The 23,787-nt window shown below is 34.0% G+C and overlaps 1 protein-coding gene across 1 annotated transcript in view; it reads right to left on the bottom strand.

Annotated features, from left to right (window-relative positions):
* Positions 1-22,920, bottom strand: part of LOC148284819 (uncharacterized) — a 45,552-nt gene extending 22,632 nt beyond the window's left edge. The window contains exons 1-2 of the mRNA XM_088234374.1: positions 22,550-22,920; positions 21,676-21,733 (exon numbers count right to left, since the gene is read on the bottom strand). Coding sequence (XP_088090500.1) covers positions 21,676-21,733; positions 22,550-22,820 — 329 coding nt within the window. The 5' untranslated portion in view covers positions 22,821-22,920. The remainder of the gene's footprint in view (positions 1-21,675; positions 21,734-22,549) is intronic.
* Positions 22,921-23,787: the final 867 nt, after the last annotated feature.

Raw genomic sequence — 23,787 nt, 5'->3', positions numbered from 1 at the left:
GTTTTACAAAATATACTGTGTGTGCGTCACATCGAAAACGTAAAGCGTCCCCTTTGAGATCATTGGAATTGAGCATTATCGACAGAATCAAGAAAGGGGTGCTGCGTTGGTTTGGACATGTAGAGCGAATGAACAACGAAAGAACAGCTAAGAGGATCTACGATGCGAATGTTGATGGATGCAGAAAACGAGGAAGGCCGAGAAAGACATGGCACGATCATTTCCATCAAATACTTGAAGATGGACATGTCAAAAGTAGGTATAATCGACGCGTGTGCATGAGAAGCTTTATGAATGTAGAGGTAGCGAGGCCTGTATGCAAAGATAGAGTGATAAGGCGTTCTATCCTCTGCCTACCCCTACGAGGAAACGGCGTGATGGTTTGTTTGTTTGAGATCTCTAGATATTTTTTCTTTTTTTTTCTCAGCAGGAAATAAAGCAACAAACATTTATTAAAATAAAACTCAAAGGAAAAAGTGCAAATGAAATATTTCGCCAGTTACATTTACGGCCTAGCCTTGCGTGGGACGGAACCAATGTGCGACGCATCGATTTACTTTTTACTCGAGAGCAGCCATCGAGTCGAAAACACTCGTCCAGGCTTCTGTTTCTATTTCACACACTTAACTGTATTCTTCACAGAAGGTGAAGAAGTACAAACAGGTACTTGTGAAAATTTAAAAATGAATAAAGAATTTTTGTTAAAGGTTGAAGAACGCTGGTTTATATAAACAACAACGACGACAACAACCAGCAGACAGCTGCCATATTGTGGCTGCCACTAAACTGCTACTGTGTCGGCTGACCTTGACACTGAAAGCGTAAACCCGCCGAACAACAACACTCGCCGTCATGGCGAGTCTACGGTTTCCTCATAACATTAATGGAAGCATATTATCTCATGTGGAGGCCCTTTTTAGGGAAGCTAGACTTCCGGTTTACCCGAACATGACGTGTTATATTACTATATTGAATAATAATAATAATAAATTTCGACGATTTTTATAGCCCCGTTTTATTGATTTATTTTAAAGAAACAAACAGTCGACAATGAAATAATAACATTTTTTTTTTAAATACAAAGACAGACTAGCAAAGTTTCTAAATAAAAATCATACATATTATTAAATTGTGTTACAACAAAAGGATGTGTTTATGTGTATTTGTAAGTGTAGATATGTGTTTATGTGTATTAGTGTGGGAGTAAGTGTTCAGGAGGGTGCATCATTAAATAGTAAGTGGGATCGTATCGCAGCCAGAAATAATAAGTCTTAATTTATTTTTAAATAAATTAAGGTGCGTGTAAAATATATAAATAGATGAAAAAAAACATTATATTTAGAGCAAGAACGATAGAGGAAACAGTGTTGCGCATAGTTAGTGCTACAGACTCGCAGATGGAATAACTTTAACCACTTTTCACCCCGTCAACGGGGTGAAAAGTGTCAATCGATTTCCTAAAGAAAATGTCATTATTTTTTTTATCTCGGCTAGTAACTTCATTCTTACAAATAAAAACTTTGCCGCAATATAGTAATTAAATGTTCGTTATTTTAAAATTTCTCTGAACGCACGAGCGCTCGAGTTATTGAATCCTATGTAAAAAAAATGGCACTTTTCTCCCCACCCGATCCTACTAAAACAAAAAGGAGAAAAATAATATTTTCACTCGACAGCATTTTATAGACCTATATTCATTTAAAATTAGAAAGATTTAAGGTAGAGAGTTTCACGCCAAAGGTAATATGAATGTTGCCGACACGCGCGCGCGCCCGGACCTGAAATGTCGCGGGCGGCCACTAGGCTAACGAAAAATTCGCCGATCCGACCACTGCTTCAGTTCCTGGTTGTAAATCCGGAACTGAGACGGCACGTCGCTGGCAGCGGCAGGATCCTGTAATTCGTCGTGAAACGAATACGGGGACCATGCACCTGGCTACGGCCTCACCCTGCGCAGCGTTCGCCCCCCCGGGGGTTGTGGGGCGGGGGGGGGGGCACTAGCGTTGCCGAGAGAGGGGCCGCTGCGCAGACGCCGCCGTCCCTAGTGAAGGTCGATCGCCCGCACCCTGCTTCAGCTCGGAGGCCTGTAGCGCAGAGCCTCGTTGCTTAGTCCGAGCCTGGCTTACGCAGCGGTCTGCAAGCAGGAGGAACCTTCGGCCGGGCTCCAGACGCCACGACTGCAGGGCGGAGCGCCCAACGATCTTAGGAATCGGAGCGGAGCGGGGCGAAGGATGGCGATTTGACTATGTCAAAATAAAACGCAGGGTAGAAAAAAACGGAATATGTATTCTTTACAATTGAGGGCATTGGAAGCAAAGATAGCAAACTCCCGTTTTGGTGTTTTCGAGAAAAGTAACAAAACTGCTACACTAATGCCAAAGAGAGTCTTCATGTTAGAAATGTTATTTTCACTGAACTTAAACTTTAAGATACAAACAAATTAGCTTTAATAGAAAAACTAATTTTAAAAACTTTCATTTAAATCTCAAGCCGGTCATTTATTATTTAGTATTTTATTTTTTTTACATATTTATTACAGCAATATACAAGTAATTATTTATACAACAAATTAATTCAGTAGTAAAAGTAAACATACATATTTTTTATTTTTGCTATTGGAACATCTAAACTGCCTAACTAGGGATAGCTTCCCCGTTCTAAGGCAGTAAATTATGTATTTTATAATGATATTTAAAAATATTTACAGTTTTATCATAATGTGTGCTTTTTTAGTCTTAAAGGTAAATAATGAATATCCAGAGAAAACATAAATAATACCAAAATCTCTATATCCTAAGTCCTAAGTCATTACTTTTAAAACAAGCAACCAGCTTACGTCCTTCTACATCGGACAACAAACACTCTGACTCCCTCCGACCAATATGGATTAAGAATGCAGTCAACACCTTCCTCAGCCTGGCAATCCCACCCCATTTCCACGAAACTGGGATAAGGTCGAATAAAATGGCTAATGGATATTGGTATGTTTCCCAACACTTTTTTCAAAACATCAGAAGTATGATTTTAAACTACATTTGCAACTCAACTCATGATTTATATAAAAATAAAATTGTTGAACTACAGAATGCCATCATAACAAATAAAATAAACATTTTGAGGTTGCTGTCTTTGCTTCCAATGCCCTCAATTGCACAATTTGTACCGTGCCACGGTCACGAAAAAGTGTACATTTCAAAAGTTTTTTGCTTTTTGTCACATAATATATTATATAGACGCACTGTATCTGAATTATACTTTTTACATAAATTATTAAATAATAAAGTGGACTTTTTTAACCTACTCTCCAAAATAAATCTGAATGTCCCCTTTCGCGTGACAAGAAATAAGTATTTATTCCATCTGCCAGTCTGTAGCACTAACTATACACAACACTCTTTCCTCTATCGTTTTTGCTCTAAATATAATGTTTTTTTTCATCTATTTATATATTTTTCACGCACCTTAATTTATTTAAAAATAAATTAAGACTTATTATTTCTGGCTGCGATACGATCCCACTTGCTATTTAATGATGCTCACACTTACACCTGAACACTTACTCCCACACTATACACATAAACACACATCTACACTTACTTTCATACAAATACACATAAACACATCCTTTTGTTGTAACACAATTTAATAATATGTATGATTTTTATTTAGAAACTTTGCTGGTCTGTTATTAAACGGTATTAAAAAAAAAATTACCATGCCATTGTCGACTGTTTGTTTCTTTAAAATAAATAAATAATATTACACTGTTTTCCGGTTTCTTCCACATTTCCCAATTCTCTTTGCTTCAACTGACCCTGTTTCTCTTTTCTGCTAAATAATCTCGTTGACTGCTCTCTGACTCACAAAACATTCATTTGCAATCTCCTTTTGAGTCATTGATGTATGTTCACTTAAGTTAAAAGGTTGAAATATTTGAAAATATACAAATATTTAGATCGGTTTAACAAAGTTCAGTCCCCGGCCAACTATTAGGGTGAAAAAAAACTTTCCTTTTATTTAAGGGCTGGCCCGGGGGACTGGATTTACCCGTATTTTACGAGCGTAAAAATCTCGGAATTAATTCGGGTGAAATCGGATAGGTAAAAATTCTAAAGCAAATTCCAGGTACATATCTCAAAAGCGAAATTTGATGCCGAATTGTACATAGTCAAAAAATATTATGATTGGTGAAAACCGCAGCGAGATCGGCTCCCGGGTGCGCCTGGCATCGTCTGTTCGATCCAGCGCTGGCCAGATTCAACATTTCGCGCTTCTGAAGCCGGCCGACCGAGTTTCCGAGAACGATTGCAGACCCCCCCCTAGGGCCCGCTCCTGTCGTGGAAACCACCAATCCTCATGGATTCGAGTTCTTTACCTGATCTTAAATTCAAATTAACAGATGAAAATTGAAAGCTAGTCCTAAAATTCTGAAATAAATAACATATGCAACAGATAATGATTCTAAATTAACCTAATTAATTAAAAGGAGTGCGTCGGACCTTCAAATATCGAAACTAAGTTCAAATATCAAATAGGCTTTAATAAATTTCCTAAAATTACCAATTTACTATCAACTACATTCTAATTGGATGAAATTCCACAAATATTATCTTATAAAATTATCCTTAAATTGATTTTAAAAAATAGACAAAAATAAACCTTAAATGGTGTCCGACACAATATAATAAATGTTTATACCGTCATTACCTGCTGTTAAGGTATTTCAAATGATTTTCTTAAATATTTAGATTTTGGGGAACTAGTCGCAAATAACAACCGTGCTTTTAATAACTAATTAATACGGTATGCGATGTGCTTTTTATTTATTTTGTATTTTAAATCGCCAGCCCAAAGCAAAAGGGCCCAGGGGGTAGGAGCTCCACAACCCTCTACAATCAAAATCCTAAATATTTTTTTTTATTTAACATGAAAATTTGTTTGTATAATATTTTTCTTCTATTGATTGTATATTTACTAACAATTCATTTAAATAACGTTTTTATTTTTGTATCAATATTTTTTTATATAATTAAAAATACACATATGTGTGCATATTTACACCATTTTTATTTGTCATTGTTATTTAGAATATCTGATAAACGAGTTTTTTAGTATTATATCATTATACAATACATTTCAGCTCAACACAGATTTTATGTACAGAGCTGAAATATGGTTCAGCCCAATGTTTTAAAAAAAAAGGAATAACCCCCCCTTGAGGCTTGTCAGCAGGTGGGATAGAGGGGATATGGAGGGAGGTAATGAAAAATACACCACAACACCCAGACCAATTGAGAAAAAATCTTTCTTGATTTTTTTCTTGCAACTGGCGGGAATCGAACCCGCGACGCCAGTTTCACAGTTGGCCGTCTAACCAACTGCGCCTGTTATATTACTTAAAGCAGACTTTTTTTTACAATGTAAAACAGAATATCCAAAAAAAGGATAATTACAAAGCAATAAAATACATATTAACAGTAAAAATAGTAAACAAAAATCCCACAAAGGCATGGCCTGTTCGTGGGTATAAAAGAAATGTATATGAATTTTTACTCCAATAATAAATAGACAGGTATAATATTTTTGTGTAATACAGAAAGAGAAAATAAAATATACTGTAAAAGATTAGAAGGTTTATTTTAAGAAGGTTTATTTGAAGAAGATTTATTTTATAGTAATTAAAAAGGAAATAAAAAAATATACAAAAACATAAAAATATTCCTTATCATTAAAGGGCAACAAAATATATCATAGAAAAATAAAGTAAATATCTTTAGTTTGAATCCAGGAGAGAGCGTGTTTTTTAAAAGAAGGAAAATTTTGAAAGTTTGTGATTAACGATATATTATGAGTAAAAAAATATTTTTCAAAATTTAGGCCTATAAAATATGCATGTCTCTGTGCTAGCCTCGTTTTACAATGTGGTATTTCTAGCACACGATTCCTTTTTGACTTGATCTATTGAAAACAATATATTTGTCTTATTTCCAAAAGTTTAGCTTCTTGGAACAATTGGAAGGAGGGAATACTACATTTTCGCATAGTAAGTTACATTTATATGTTATCTATCTAACTTCAATATTTTATTATGTAAAAACATTTCACATTTCAATTTATGAACGTATCTGCATATTTCGAAACAAGATTTTTCGCCGAAACCGAATTTCGCTTCGGTCCTAGTTTCGGCCGAAACTAAAATCGAAACATATTTGAATAAGTTAAAGGTCACTTCAAAACGCCCAAAATTAGTTGTGTTTTTGTTAAACCTTTCACACAATTAAACAAAGGGGATAAATTTAATAAGTAAATTAGTTTATTTTTAACGCTTTTTAGTTCGTTTCTATGTTTCACGAGGATCTATTTTAGGTCTACTATTACATATTTTATATATTAATGACTTATCAATAATTAATTTTAAAGGGAAAATCATTATGTATGCCGACGACATACTACTCTTTTACAAAAATCAAACTGACGCATTTACTAACAAAGACATAAACGCTGACTTAACTATGCTGACTAAATGGACCAATACAAACTTACTTACACTTAATGAAAAAAAAGCAATATTATAAGTTTTGAATCTAGAAAAAAATTATATAAAATAGATGCTTACATAAACGAAATATATTTAGGACTAACAATAGACAAACTATTGACATGGACAGCTCACATCAATAATTTAATTAGCAAAATAGCAACATTATTGAGACCTTTTTCAAAATCTAAAATTTTGTTCGAAAAACGGATTTTTTTTATGCATGTAGCCTTTGTTAAATCTAAAATATGTTTTATGCCACAACTTTGGGGAACAGGGAACCTAAATGACATGAACAGACTACAACGACAGCAAAATAGAATGTTGAAGCTTTGACGTATGACGTATGACCTCCCTTATCTAACACCAAGTAAAGAAATCTTTGAAAAAACCAAGCAATTGAATGTGAATGAACTTTTTCAACTGGAATCTTTAAAATTTATTCATAAGTTAGTCACTGATATTATTGCAGACAAAGAACTAAAACTTGAAAAAAAATGTAATAAACATGGACAAGATACAAGAATATCAGAACAATACCGCATACAACATTCCAAAACAAGACAAGGACAATCGAGACTAATAAATCAGGGACTGAAATTATACAATAAACTACCAGACAAAACTAAACAAAAGACTCGGACAAACTTTTCAAAAGGCGTAAAAAATATAATTATCAACAACCGAGTATAAATAAAAAATATTTATTATTTTTGTAAAGTGAATGTAATCCGTAATCCGTAAGGGTTAATAAATAAATTTTAAATAAAAAAAAATAATAAAAAAAAATACATGTAACTTTTCATACTTCTTTTTTTACCAGGTAGTTAATTCAATAATGTTTTTAGTAAGTCCAAATGTTTGCAGACTGGCTGGATTTCCTCTCCAGGGAGTTAATTAGATCTAAATTTGTGTAAAGTGGCAACTTAAACCAGCCAACGACAAGTCATAAGCCCTGTAAATGCCTAGACTTCCATATTTCTTTCTCGAAAATGTGTTCCCTCTGGTTGCAACAAACTCAAGCATTAATAACTCCCTATGGAGGAAATCCAGTTAAGTCTGCGAGCGTTTGGACATACTCAAACCATAACTACCGGGTAAAGAAATATATAAATTGCCCACACTCTAAAAACATTCTTATCCTCTTTTAGTTATCTTTTATGCTTTTCCGTTTTAAATAAAATTTGAACGGGAGTTAAATATTTAAACGCAGTATTCTTCGCGCCATATGCTGAGGAAGTTCATACATGTATAAAGATTGTAGAACTGTCATTAAAAATCCATTGTTATCTAAAAATATGCCGATATGTAGAATAACGTTATTTTTAGTGCCCGCGACGCAACACACAACATAAACTTGTGGCTACATTAGGGTTGCCATGTTTTGCTTGGGTCTGATCGGGACGTTCTGGAATACGGATATGTTGTAACAAAAGGGGCAATTTTATAACGAATTATCGGAAATATAGTAGAAATAATTTTCGTACATTTTATGTCTTGCTTCTTGCGGAAGAAAGACGGCAGTCCGTATTTTGTCTATGATTCCAAATCAACATATTACTGCAATATTGATCATAGAGTCAGTCCCTGGCAGCAGACGATATTTTTTATCGGTCTTTTTCGCTGGGCCAACATCAATAATATAAATTTTTCCACTATGGTTTTATGAGCAGGAATGGAAATAAAATTATCGCTCAATTTAAAAAAAATACAAAAAGAACATTTTTCTTTCACAGAACCTATCAACTTTCACTATATCGAGGCAAGTTCAGCTTTTATAAAGCTCTTAAGATATACCAATTGCTGAAACCATTTGCCACCTTATTTTAACACGCATTGTCAGTACGGCTGTGATTTTTGTTGATTAACAGCGTTGCACTGAGTAAGTTTAAATCGGGACATTATAGGTTTCGTCGGGACAGAGGGCTCAATAACGGTGACAGTCCCGATATATCGGGACGGATGGCAACCCTAGGCTACATGCAACGATGCAACACACGTGCATAAACAGCAATTGCTACATAATTATGTAAGAATTGTTACAATGTAAGTATTTGTATTTCTAGCCAGATAAATATTATATTACAACAGTAATTTGTAATTAGCAAAACAGATCTTAAATTGTAACATCTGTAATTGTCATTTTGATGTGACAATAATTACTTCTGTCACATTTCAGAAACACCCCTCGTTCTTTTGTTGGGGTATTTCTATTGCAAAGTGATCGCGTAATAAAAATCCCAGGGCATACCTCCGAGTACATATATAAATTCTTAAATAATGTTGAATAAAACCAAATTACCGCGTCTTCTTTCAAAGAAACATTGGACCCTTGTTCTTACTATTGTTCGTCTAAACGTGATATTGATCTGAAAGTCTATATAAAAATGGGTGAAAAATATGTTTGTGGTGTGAAAAGAAACAAACCTTTCATCGAAAGGTTGCGGACTATATAGTATTTTTAGAAACGAAAGTATTAAAGTCAGCAAAGTACTGTATGTAAAAACACAAAATACCACTGTACTTGTAGTAAGGAAGCTAAAAGCAAGAAACGTTACTCTTTTCGTCGATCAAAAAACTGGACATTTTTTAAGATCCACTAACAGCGATGTTGGAGATAAAGCAACTCTGACAATACATCATAAGGATTATCTGGCAGGATTATCATGCGTCGCGTCGTCCTGGCACAAATGAGTTTTTTTGGAAAGCCAGGAAGAAATCATTTGTTTCTAAATACAACCAGAGATTCGAGTCGAAATTGCCAAGACACATTGACCGGATTGTCACTTACCGGAAAGTAAATGGACTGACCGTAGATGTAAAATCTCAGAGTAATAATGCGTAACCTAGAGAGGAGCCCAAACGTAGGAAAACCATTCTATGACTATTGGGTATTAAATTAGCTACAGTTCGCAGCAAAACAATGAGCCGTACTCAGATCGAGAATTGCCAAATGGATTTGCATTGTAATTACTTTTGAATATGTACCTGTGTATTTATCGTTGCAGGGTATATCATTCACCTATATTTATTTTATAAAACTGAAAATACATGTTTGTGTTTATTTTTTAATTTATTTATTCATTTTATTCACAATATATTTATGTTATTTTTATTGATACATAAATCCCAACTCCATTGAACCAAAGTCAAGTCCGTCACATCTCAGAAATGGCGAGCCGTAGCGGCCTGAAATTTGGACACGTCATTTTAGATGCAATTTCAAGGTTAACGTTGCTATTTTCGAGTAAAATTTTAATCGACCTCTACTCGATAAAAACTCAAACTTTTATGGATGCCCAGTGCGGCCCTGACATATTGCCCTGTCATTATCAACAGTAAACATACTTTAATTCACAAATTTATCCCCTAATTTGAGAAATAGTATCTGAAGTAAATATGTTGATATAAGGAAAGTTTTTAAGCAACATAATACACGTGTCGGGACAATAAATGCCAAAAATCAATGTAAATCATGGGAAAATATTTGGAATCAATTACCTGTGAAAACTGACTCCTTTAACACCTTTGACGCTCCTACTGCTGCAACCAAACATACTGCAATTCACCATAGTCGTTTTTTATTTATTATAACGTAAATATCCAAGTTATTTATAAACGAAGCCAAGCACGGCTACAAAAGCATCTGATCGAACCGTTATGTTTATGTTGTCAAATAAAACAAAATGGCCACCAATTGGCCACTCTAACCAACAAACCAACATCGCTTGCGTTCCATGAAACATTGTGATAGGGCTTCTCTCTAGGTTACGCATTATTACTCTAAGCGTAAAATACATTTATCACTCCCCGAAATAATCATTAATAGCAAATGTGTAAATATTACAAATATAGTTACAGAATATCTAGTTTGGTTTTATTTTTAAGCGACAGTATAATTTATAATCTAAGTAGGTATAATAAAATAAAAAAAATTAACTGGAAAATTTAATACCTATTTGAATAGAAATCCAAAAAAATGGATCTGCAATCTTACAAATTATTGAAAATAAGTAAAAAAATAAATATCAAGCAGTTCAGTTCAAATGACAGACGGAAGGCCCCTACGAATAAAATAACCGTAAAAGATATATCTTATTATTATTATTATAACCTAGTATTGCATAAACGGAGTTTTCTTATATACCTACCATAGAAATAAAAATAGTCCAGAAACCGCATACCTACGCGCATTAATCAGAAGGCGACTAAACTACTCTTAAGGGAGTACTGCTGGGATAAAAAAGAAACAGGATGGGATCATATTTCAGGTGGAAGTGGCAAATGCATGTGTAATTAGCAAATTTATTACTTAAAAATGTAATTATTTTTCCGTCTGTCAGATTGTCAAAGAAAACAAAATTGACATTTTGTCAGTGTTGCCAGGGCAGTAAATTTGTTTACGTTACTTTGCTCATCAAATATTACTTAATATGACATAAAAATATTTGCTTTAGCTAAAATATTTTTTTCACGTTTTTAAAATTCAAAGTTCATTAATTCAATTACTCTTATTAAATGACCCTTTACTTATCTACTCTTTTGAGCCAATCAATGTTTCCGCGTGTACATTATAATTTTAGAGAACTTATAATTATCTTACATTTGTGTTTTGATTTTATTTTTCGCATTCTGGCAACATTACGAGGCGCCTTCACGCATGCGCGCTGCGAAAGTGGAGCAAAGTAGGGAGATTTTTGGACACGGTTCGATGTATTCAAATATGATTCTACGCTCCTTCTGGACTATTCTTAATTCTACGATACCTACATATACAAGATGGCGCAAGAGTCATCACCCTATTGAAAGATGCCATAATTTTTGTAAATGGCGGTTAATGTCAGTTCTGCTTTGACATTTGTGAAGTAAACAGATACAAAATACACGTCAATAAGACACGAATCTCTGTACTCCTCAAGAACGCGGAAAAAATGTTTCAATTTTTTTACAGAATAATTTGTCGGTGGTGTTGCCGCAGCGTAAATTTAGGCGCAGATTTCCAGGTCGTCCGACACCAACTGGGCAAACGCTATGGCGTTTAGCCGCTCGCCTAGAAGAGTATGGGACAACATCAGATGCCGCCAGGTCTGGCCGGCCCCGGAGCAGCCGTTCTGCTCAGAATATCGTGGCTGTGGTTGAAGATGTCGCACAGGACCCCGGAGTATCGACTTGACGACGTGCCACGCAATTGGACATCAAACGGCGGTCTTTACAGAGAATTTCGGTGAAAGACTTAAAGATGTTCCCTTACAAAATGCAGACAGTGCATCAGCTGCTAGCCGTTGACCGCCAATCGACCACGAGGAATACAAATTTTATCGAAAATCATCATGAGCGACGAGGCCCATTTCCATCTTTGTGGAAATATGATTAAGTAGAATTATCGCTTCTGGGGCACAGAAAATCTGCGTATAGCCCACGAATAGCCATTACACCCGCTCAAAGTTACTGGATGATGTGGTGTTTACGCTGGAGGCGTCATCGGGCCATATTTTTTCTAAAACGCTGCGGGCAAACGATTACTGTGGACGGCGAGCGGTACAGAGCCACGCTCAACGACTTTCTCTTTCCTCAATTTGATGAATGAGATTGGAGAATATGTGGTTCCAACAGGATGGAGTACGGCGCATTCTGCACGAGCGACAAACCATATTCTGAAGGCTGCATTTTCGGGTCGCATAATCTCTCGTTTTGGTGATTTGCACTGGCCACCAAGATCGCCCGATTTAACCGTTCCAGACTTCTTTTTGTGGGGTTTCACGAAGTCACGAGTCTATATCAACAAGCTTCAGACTCTTGAAGCCATCAAAGAGAATATCCGTCAAGAATGCGATAACCTATCGCCGGAAGTTATGGAAAATGACATAAATCGGGCCCGCATGGTCATCAATTCTGGCGGCGGCCACTTGGCCGATATCATTTTCTCGACTTCATAGAAAAAAAATGAAGACATCAAATAAACACATTCCAAAAGCGGAACCAAAATTTTTCATTTATAAAAAAAAAAGCCATAGAACATCGAGTGACAACTTTTGCGCCACATGTATATTGTATATATCATTCTCATGTACATAATATTTGTGTTTTTATGTTTCCTTCATATTTTTTCCCTTTTCCCCTTTCATAAAATATTTATACATGATGTTCATTACTGTTATGCTGGCGTCTATTTTGTTCTGAAAGGCACTTGTGCCTTGTAAAAATAAATAGGTGCCTCCATGATGTGACGTTTATCCCTAAATATTTTCAAAATGCCTGGCTTCAAATGGTGATTGTTCCAGGAGTTATTATAGGCACATAAGAAACAAAAAAAAAACAAACACATGGGTAACTAATATCGTCAGGTTCATGCAAAGCTGCAAATGTGCAAAATCCAACATTATTTATTTTCCATTTCCACTTCCTAGGTGGAGCATATGGCATCCACAACCGAAAAGGAGAACACGTTAAAAATTTAGTTGAAACATATATTTTTTGACTAAACGTAGTTAACTTCATTCGATCTTGTTCTATCAATATTTCTAATATCGTGAGTTGAGAATCTCAACTTAGCGTGTGTGAGAGTGGTTCGTATTTTTTATATTTTTCCATAACAATAATGTACACGTAATGTAGGTAAGCACCTATAGTAAATTATTACCTGTGATCTGTGATAGAAACCTAGGGGAGGAAAATAAAGGGAATGTTCCATTTTAATCCCTATGGATATTCCCCTCTTAACACAGAATGGCACATTTTACACGTATCGTACAAATCCACCGGGCACGGTAAAATTAAGATCCACCATAGATCGATTTGGTCAGTTACACTTTATGTACATAAGCATTCGGCAAATTAACAAAAATGAATGAAATACTCGAATGAGTAAAATATGCGTAACGCGAAAACATGAATAAATTATTGCACGGTCATTTATGGCATATTATAAGTGTTTACACTTCCAACGTTTTATTCTCCTGATGCCATATACAAGTAGCCGCTGGGGTCGTTTGGTCCCCCCGTTCAGATCATGTGTAATTTTTGGGTGCTTAATGAGGAAAGGGTTAATATACTAAACATGTTTTGAGTTTGTTCAAATTTTTGTAGACAAGAACTGGATTCAACCCCCTGGGAGCTGTTAATATTGATATATTTAAACAGAGATGGAGAATATTTTAGATAATGATATATAGAAGTCTAGGCATCTACAAGGTTTTGCCCTGTCATTGGCTGGTTTAAGTGCCCACTTTACACATTGCGCTACATTTACCATACTTTCTATATTTATTTATTTTAAAAAAAAAGAAATATTTGCGTTCTTATGATTTTCCCAAATATTTAATTTGGAGGTCCATTTTCAACGAGTTGTAAATAACTCACTATTAGAAAATGGGAATCAAGTTGGGGTAGAGTGGGATTCGAACCACAGACCTTTGGTCCGTGAGTCCGAGACACTAGCCACAGGACCACAACCCGATCAAAATTAAATTTGAACTTCTATATTCCTTAAATCTCTTGATGTTTGTGAAGTTAAAAAGCTGAAACCTTTATTGATGTGGGTGAGATTAATTTGATTGGATTATTTCGCCCACATACTAGGCAACGCTTGAATAAATATAAATATATATATATACTTCTTGGACCAGGTAGATTTATCAACAATGTTTTGGGTTTGTCCAAATTTTTGTAGTATATAGGTAAAATAATCCAATGAGACGAATCTCACCCGCAAAGGTTTCAGTTCTTTAACTTCACAAACATCAACAGACGGAAGCATTGAAGAAATACACATGTTCAAAATGGTGAATGTTACACAGTGTGTAAAGTGGCCACATAAACCAGCCAATAACAGGTCAAAAGCCCTGTAGATGCCTAGACTTGACTTCTATATTCCCTTCGCCAAAATGTTCTCCATCTCTATTGTAATATTTTTTAATTTTTCTTTTTTGTATTTCACAGTTTTAAAATGTATAGAGTTTATTTGTTTCAGGTCCCGACTAGCTAGGAAATTCCTGTGTTTAGGAAGGACCTTATTTTTTTCATGTGTTTTTTTTTTAAATTTCATTAAATGATGCTTAATACATTCAAAGAATAATAATATATTAATTTAATATGTATTATTTTTTATTTTTTAAAAATGTAATTATTTTTTACATATTTATTACGGGAATTTACAATGAATTATTTATACAACAAATTAATTAAGTAGTAAAAGTAAACAAATATATTTTTTATTTTTGCTGGTGGTCCATCTAAACTGCCTAACTAGGAATAGCTTCCCCCTTCTAAGGCAGTAAATTATGTATTTTATAATAATATTAAAAATTAATTACACTTTTATTATTATGTGTGCTTTTTCAGTCTTAAAAGTAAATACTAAATATAGAGTGAAAACATAAATAATACCAAAATCTTTATATCCTAAGTCCCAAGTCATTACTAGTAAAACAAGAAGTCAGCTTACGTCCTTCTACATCGGACAACAATGTCTCTGACTCCCTCCGACCAATATGGATTTAAAATGCAGTCAACACCTTCCTCAGCCTGGCAATCCCGCCACATGTATTTAAAAAACACACTCAGCTGCAGTTCTCAAGTAAAATAAGAATCCCGAAATCAAGTGGAGATTAGTATATCTCATGTGTATTGACAAATGCGTTTGCTTACATAAATTTGAATAATTAGAAAATAATTGTAACATCATAAAAATCCATCCACCCAACCCAAATTTAATCTTGCCGTGTGGATTTTCACACTCGTCTGACATGGGCCAATAGGTCTGTATATTAATTTTTTACCAAATTGCGAACCCCTCCTTTATTTATATTGATTTTTTTCTTTAGAAACAGAAGCCGATTCAGGGGGGCTTGATTACCCTCCGTAAAGAACAGAAAAATTGTTAAGGTGATCTAAACGAAAATATGAAACTAATTATTCATAGATGGCGCTTTTATATTTTTTTATTGAAAAATTGCATTTTTAAGTTTATTTTCAATGGAAATTTTACAAAACTTGGTTTGCGAAAACTTTATACTATATTGATCGGTAACAAATACCACAACAATATAATTTAGGTACTTCTCAAAAAATGGTGTACAAAACAAAAAATAAAATATATAATTTTATCAGAATCACATATTTTTCTTTCTGGAACAAATAAAAGGTTTTTTTCTCTTGCCTAGTGTTATTAGGGCTTTTATTTATTTCAATCTTCCCGTACATTAAATGAGTCCTGTGGCGGACTTATTGCTAAAAGCAATAACTTCCAGCTAATCGAAAAAAAGGTTGATCAAAAAATTTGTATTAAAAAAAATATATATATATCAAAAGAACATACGAGTTCATGAAAAAACTGAGTAAAAATAACAGCTGTTTTTTAATGGAAACATAAGGCTTGCATATATTAACTTAAGTGAAAGTACATTATATTGACCATATTAAAGGGTTAGGAATGCGGAATCAGGTAATGAGTTTGGAAGGAGAGAGAAAGAGGAACCAAGGAAAGGAAAGGAATGAAAATATACATTTTAAAACCAATAAAATGAAGGTTAAACCAATCGCGAACTGTGAATCAGTTAAACAGGCATTTTTTCCACATATGGCAATGTTACTGCCGGCGCGGCATTTATAAGCTAGACGACATGCTTCGGCCATTTGTCGAATAATTTCGTGTGGAGACGAACATTTTTATACAAAAATGAAGTCCGTTAAAGGTGTAAGGCGTCCATTTTGAAGTTAGTTATTAGACTTAGACTGATAAGAGCGAAGCAAAAGACCATGGTCAGATAGGTAACTGAAATTCTCAGCAAAACATTTTGGACCTCAAGGGCTGTGAAGAATATTACAAGTGAGAGAGATTGAAAGTTTATGCGCTGATAAAAACGAAGCCACTTGAGTTCGGAGCGAAAGGCTGATGCAGTCATACTTTTCAAGATTAAAAATAAAGCGGATGCTCAGATTACAGAGAGCTCCTTCGGGCAGCCTCTGTGGGCACCGCCAAGGAGACTTATGTCCTCAGATGCGGTATGCTCCTGTAGTGGGCAAGCTGTTTTTGTGAAATAAATCCCATTTTGTTCGATTACTAAGGTAGAATAGGTTGAAAAATTTAGAAAGGAGATTTGTCTATGACCACCAATTATAATCGCCTGGGATTTCTTTGGATTGATCAATAAGCCGTTATCTTCGGACCAACAAGAAATCGAATTTAGATCAGAGTTTAGTGGTTTAATAGTATTACTGATATTTTCTATATCAGTATGCAAGTAAATCTGAAGATCATCGGCAGAGAGATGAAACAAACTGTCTAAATGATAAGATATTGGATTTATGAAGATATAAAATAGAAGTGGAGACAGTACACTACCCCGAGGAACTCCAGTGCTAAGATTATTACCTTTTGATGCCTGCTAGCCTGTATGACGCTCTGACGCGCTGCTGACCCATTTAAGAAAAAGAAAAACTATTTTAAGACTGGAAGTTAAAAATTTAGAGAGCCGAGACTTGCAAGAATAATATCGAAGTCAACAGAATTAAAAACGCAGCTGAAATCCAGGAAAGTTAGAATCTAACTTTCTTATCATTCATGGCTTGCCATTCAGTCGTAGTGTTGTGACCTGAACGGAAACCAGATTGGGATGGCAAATAAGTTGTTGTTTGTTAAAAACATATTAATTTGATTGAAGGATAGGAAGAATGGGGGTCGGAAGAAAGTCTTTCACTTCTGTGAGTAAATGAATTTTTGGTATTGGGATGATATTGGCTATTTTCCATATTGACGGGCAAGATTGTGAAGCCAAGCAGTAATTGATGATCTGAGTAATAATGGGTAGGCTTAAGTCAAGGATCAAGGTAATCATAGAAATACTAATACCACCATGTCCATAAGAATATGACTTTATAAAGAAAAGAACTTTGTTTATTTATGTTTCCATGACACGGATGAATAAAAATGGTTGAGGTCAGGTAGCGAGAGAGATTCTATAAGAGATAAGGGTGTTAGATTTTAAAATGCTATCATTTACAAATACCGAAAGAGTCGTAAATTACAGCAAAAATGGAGACCATTTTAGAGAAGGGAATATGGAAGTCTAGACATTTACAGGGCTTATGACCTGTCATTGGCTGGTACGAGTGGTTTATTTCCTTCTCTTAAATGTTCTCCGTCTCTGTTGTTATTTGTTAATCATAATGACTCCCCAGGGGGTGAAGTCTACAAACAATTGGACCAATTCAAAATATTGCAATAAAATCAACCGGTCCTAAAAATTGGAAAATTGTTTTCAGGCGTTGCCTAGTATGTGAAATAATTCTCGAAATGAAGGTTTCAGCTCTTTAACTTCACGAAGCTAAACAAATGGACGAATCGAAGAAATATGGATGTTTAAACATAGGCAAAATGGTGAATGTTACAGTGTGTAAAGTGGCCACTTAAACCAGCTTGTCAAAAATGTTTTCCCTCTGTTGTAATTTGTTAATCATACTGACTCCCTAGGGGGTGGAATCCAGTCTTTTGTCTGCGGACATTTAGACAAACTCAAAATATTGTACTAAAAGAGTCTTTGAAAAATCCTTTATACGTCCAGTATGTTAAATCCGTTAATCCTCCCCTGTGAAAATACCCTATAATTAATGTTATTGTATTACTGACGTTGATGCACATTATTAGTGTCACTTTCACTGTACAGAAAGTAATTTAGACCTAATTAGTGCTACTGCCAATACCCCCTCGCTATTACTTCAGTAAAACTCAGAATATTTTCATCTTTTCTTCCTCTCTATTGGCAAATAATAGGCAAAGACTCCATTTTGGCGTTTTTGTGTGGCCTTCTGCGACATTCACTAAACCCATTTAGGTAGGTACTGGAACACGTAAAAAAAGTTTAGAAAATAAAACGGTATCAAAAGTCTTACATTATTTCCGGTTGTGATAACTATTGATAAGTTATCGGAGAAAGGGTTCAAAGATTATTTTCATATCGCGCAGACTGCTGTGTGCTGTGTGCTCTGTACCACGAGGCTTATTATGATAAAGAAAAAATGTTTATCATATTATCTCAGAAGTTCTGGCGATATGTTCAGTTCATCATAATAATATAATTGGGTAATTAAACAATACAATTTTCGTATAAATTTACATGCAGGCATGATGATCAGTCTTACACTTCATGTGCCAGACAAGTGACCATGAAATATTACAGCGTAAAAATACTTTTTTAAATAAATATTTTATGTCAACTAATGTGTCCATTCAATTACGTGTCCTTAGTTACGCGAGGGCTAAAATTGCATGTACTGTACTTAACACGTAATAAATTAGCATAATGAGGAAGTTAGGTGTATTTAAAAAAATATATTTGTTAATCAACTATCAAACTAAGCCAAAATTATTTCATAAATATGTTTATGTGTCGTATTATCAGCGATATGATTTTTTTTTAATTGTGTAATTTTGATATTATTCCGCGTATGACGTCACAAGTTCTCTTCGGTGAGTTCTGCTAAATGGCGAATTAGCTTCCCCGAAACCGGATATCTATGACAAGCATGTGGTTGATCCGGAGGTTCCAGGGACTTTATTACAAGAAACTTCGCCGTCATTAACCTTTCCCTCACCAAGCATCCAAAAATTACACATGATCCGAACGGGGGGACCAAACGACCCAATCGCCTACTTGTATATGGCATCAGGAGAATAAAACGTTGGAAGTGTTTATGACTGTGCAATAATTTATTCATGTTTTTTCCTTACACTTATTTTACTCATTCGTGTATTTTATTCATTTTCGTTAGTTTGCCGAATGCTTATGTACATAAAGTGAAATGGAATCTTTTATTATTTACTTTTTTTTGTTTTAATATTTAAAAAAAAAGACTTTTTCAAAATTTAAAAACATAAACAGAAAAATGCTTCCTTCTTCTATTTATTTCACGATTACAAAAAATATATGGCAAATAGCTTTAATTATACTTGAGTTTTAGAATTAAAATCGGTCTATGGGGGATTCGAATCCCCCCCTTCGGTCTAGCTAGGTTAAAATATTAATACATACCTTACCTATACATACCCTTTAGAGTAAAATATTTTTCAAGTAGTTACACTAAACGGAACATATAGTTACTAAGTTAGTTTATTTATACCAGGGCTGCATTCGACGATTATGCATATGCTACCAAAAATTGGAAGATACTCATTTTTGGTACAAAAAAAGTTTGTATTTTAACGTTAACAATTAGCATTCGTGGATCCTAAACAGATTCTTCACATAAATTGAAAGAGTTGATTTCATTAGGGATCTTGGCGTAATTTTTGATGATAAACTTACATTTATCAAACATATTGACAAAAATTTAAATGAGGCGCTAAGTATGTTGGGATTTATTTGTAGGGTTACTAATAAATTTGAAAGTATCGCACCAATCAAGTCACTTTATTGCTCTCTGGTTAGAAGTCGTTTAGAATATATTTCTCCAGTCTGGTCGCCCCATTATCGTGAACATTCTGATTCACTCGAGCGCGTCCAGAAGAAATTTCTAAAATATATTAATTTTAAACTTCATATTCCAGCTGCTTTATTTAATTATAATCAATTGTTGTCTTCAGCAAATCTTTCAAGACTTTCTGATAGAATAATCCTAACTGACCTAATATTACTTTTCAAGGTGATCAATTCATTAATTGATTGTCCAGATTGTGTGTTTCCGTGTACCTGGTCGACATACCCGCCAAAGATCTCCTTTTTGTTCTGCAAGTTCTAGAACCAACTATCACATGCACTCGCCTATCCCTAGGCTCCATAGATATGGCAATCAGTATGAGGACATGGCTGATATATTTGGTTCTGGACTTGATAGTTATAAAACGAGTCTGATTTCTTTTTTTCTCTCGCAATATTATTCTTAAACTTTTCTTTATATTTAAAAATGTTTTTCCCTTTTTTGTTTTTTCATATTTATCTATTTATTTCGTTAATATTTTTGGTTGCTTATGTGTATTTACCTACTTGTTACTATTGTTATAGTTATGCAATTTTATAATTTTGTGTTATGTTTTTATATATAAATATTTTTTTTTTCTTCATATTTATGTTCAATATATGTTAAAGGCAATTAAGGCCGTTTATGTAAAATAAATAAATAAATTCCTTATAATTTCGACCCATTTATTTCTATTCACTGGATTTTGACGAATGCAAAAATAATCTCGCGTTTATTATATTTTTAAAACGTATTTCTATCAGTGCACCCCTGTAAGTAAGAAGCAATTGCGCCGCCGTTTGACGTTTACAAAAAATAATATTTGTATTTGAATATAAATCGCTTTAAGCTTTGTTAACCATTCATGAACAAACATTTACTAATGAAAAGTTACACAATCCTTTTTCAATGTTTATCCGAAGATTTTTACACACTTTCACGACACAAGCAGGCATTTTGGTTTCAATTCTAAACGTCACGCCTGGCTGGAGGTCGATTAGGTAATTCTAAACGAAAATATTAAAATAATTATTCGTAGAGGGCTTTTTTATCATTTTTTATTGAAAAATGCTAATTTTACATTTATTTTCAATAGAAATTTTACAAAACTTAGTTTTTGAAAACTTAACACTATATTGATTGTAACAAATACCGTAGTAATATAATTTCGGCCCTTTTCACTAAATTTATTTATCTTATTTTTTGTTTTGTACACCATTTTGTGAAAAAGACCTAAATTATATTGTTATGGTATTTGTTACAATCAAAATAGTGTAAAGTTTCCGCAAACCAAGTTTTGTAAAATTTTAATTGAAAATAAACGTAAAAATAGCATTTTTCAATAAAAAATGATAAAAGCGCTATCTATGAATAAACGGCTAAATACGCTTTGGGCGTGACTGAGCGTTTGGGCACGAGTTAAGTGTCATCAGTTTTAAGGGCTCAGGGCATCTATGCGTATATTGTGTAATAATATGTCAATGTTCGCCGTAGATGCAATGCTCTTATTTTTACCGCGCGTAAGAAAACATTTATTATATCCAATTTTCGTAGCAAGAACTTCCCCAATGTTTAATTAAAACCAAGTCGTTTTATTTATATAAGTTCATTTTCCAAATTTAGTGTTTTGTAAGGGAAATCGCATTATCTGAAAAATAAATACTAAATAGTTTGGGTAAACTCACTTTTTGCCATTGAATAAAGATGGTTCTACAATCAAAGACACGCCGTAGTAGTGAAATCCTGTAACATAAAAATAAAATTACCTTTAAAGAAAGGAAAGATGGGCGACACATATTATAATAATATGCATCGTTGGGTTTCTGGCACAAGTTGCTAACTTCATTTTACTAAAGTCTGTTCACTTTTACAAGAATTTCCAAATAAACAAACCAGCCGCGTGATATCCGACGGAGAATAGCATATTTAACACATAATTATAATATTTGGCTGATTTATATAGCGCCATTTTAGTAAAGGTTGAGGGATCATATTTCGAATGCTTTCTTTTTATTGTCTTATTTTTTGAAATATTTTTTTGCACCACAACAGGCCAGAAGGGGCCCAATTACAATGATGAATTACATCACAGAACACCCAGGTTTGAGAAAAATCACCTTTTTTTTGGTGCACCGGGAATCGAACCCGGAACCCTTCATGTGTGAGTCAAACGTCTTGACCACTACACTACGGATGCTTACTCTAGTTATATTATACCTCAATGATACAAGCAGGCATATTTGTTTCGATTCTAAACGTCACACCAGGCTAGTGGTCGAAAAACGACTAAATAATACGCGTTGGGCATGACTGAGCGTCAGGGCACGTCTATGTATATTAATATGTCAATGCATATATTACTATTATGCTTTATTAAATTAATGTTTAGTATTTTTTTATTTCATTTTTGTAGTATTGTTCCGAAACCGCGTAAAAAGATGTTCCGGTGAATTCTATTATCCAACGCAACAAAACGCAATTTTTTCCACACTGAACTGAATTACTTACAACTAAGGACGTTTAGAATGTCAGTCTATAATATTTAAACTATAAAGTTACCTTTCAGTTTGTCCACAGCTTTATCTGCGGAAGACTGATCATGGAAATCCACAAAGGCGTAGCCTCCTTGCTTGATGGATATATTGGACACGGGAAGGTTCTGGTCTGCAAATAGCTGCTTCAACTCTTCAACGCTGACTTCAGCGGGAAGTTTCCCTATGTACAGCTTATTCATGGCGGCCAAAAGCTTTGGATCCATCATGATCTTGGAATCTTTCTGATGCGTTGAGAAGCATAGTCTAGAGTCGTTGCGTTTAGCCGTATCCCGCATTGAAAAAACAATATTATTTACTAAGATTATAAAACTATATGGACTGCTTACAATTCTCACGAGAACCAGATATTATGTAGAACAAGCGAAAACAACTAGAAAATACTTTCTTTGCTCACATTTCTTCGGCGTTCTAGTGTTTTCGTGTCAACTTTGAAAAAATTCGATTCTGTCTTCGAAATATTTTTTTAAGTATCTACCCAAGATATTTTATAAGGTATTTCAGTGTCAAAGATAAAGCGCGGTTTATCAAATAGATACCAATAATAAATTAACATACTAATTGCCTGGATACGTTTTCTGATAGGAAGTTAAAATTTATCTTCAATTTTATCCACAAAGTAAAATAAAGTTTTCTGTATAAAAAATAGAAAATGCTCACAATTTATTTTTCTAAACATGTTCAAATGGTTATAAAAAATGGATAGTGGAGCTAGGTAGAAGTAAAATGGATTGTCTCATTAGCCTAAACCAATATTGAATCGACCGCTTCACAATTTAGGTTTTTGTAATTTTTAGGTTTTTGTTAGGCTTATGTTAGGTTTTTGTTATTTTCATTGTGCGTTTTGTAATATAAATAATATAGATGTACAAATATACCTAGTTTTTAAAACTGTTAATATTTTGTTAATTATCTCTGTTTATTAAGTTAGTCTTCTTTGTTTATTCTCGAATTTAAAAACATTTAAAAAAAGTATATTGTCAAGTGTCCTCGGCACGGGTAACCCCACCCCAGTGAGGGCACATTATTTTTTATTATTAATTATAGTTGGTAAAAGAAAAATATGAATAATAAAAAAAAAAATTAAAAAATTACCGGCGACCGACGAAGATCTTTTGAATTTTCATACAAATATACACATTTTCGTACATATACAGGGTGTTCATTAAACCCTGTCACATCCGAAATCACGATGATCAGTATGAGCAAGAAGACATATTGGCAACTACAAATATTTTTTGAGAA

Source organism: Micrasema longulum, unplaced genomic scaffold (assembly GCF_059751315.1).
Source record: "Micrasema longulum isolate JH-2025_06_02 unplaced genomic scaffold, ASM5975131v1 h1tg000087l, whole genome shotgun sequence".
Lineage (NCBI taxonomy): Eukaryota > Metazoa > Arthropoda > Insecta > Trichoptera > Brachycentridae > Micrasema > Micrasema longulum.
This window is presented reverse-complemented; position numbering and strand designations above follow the sequence as displayed.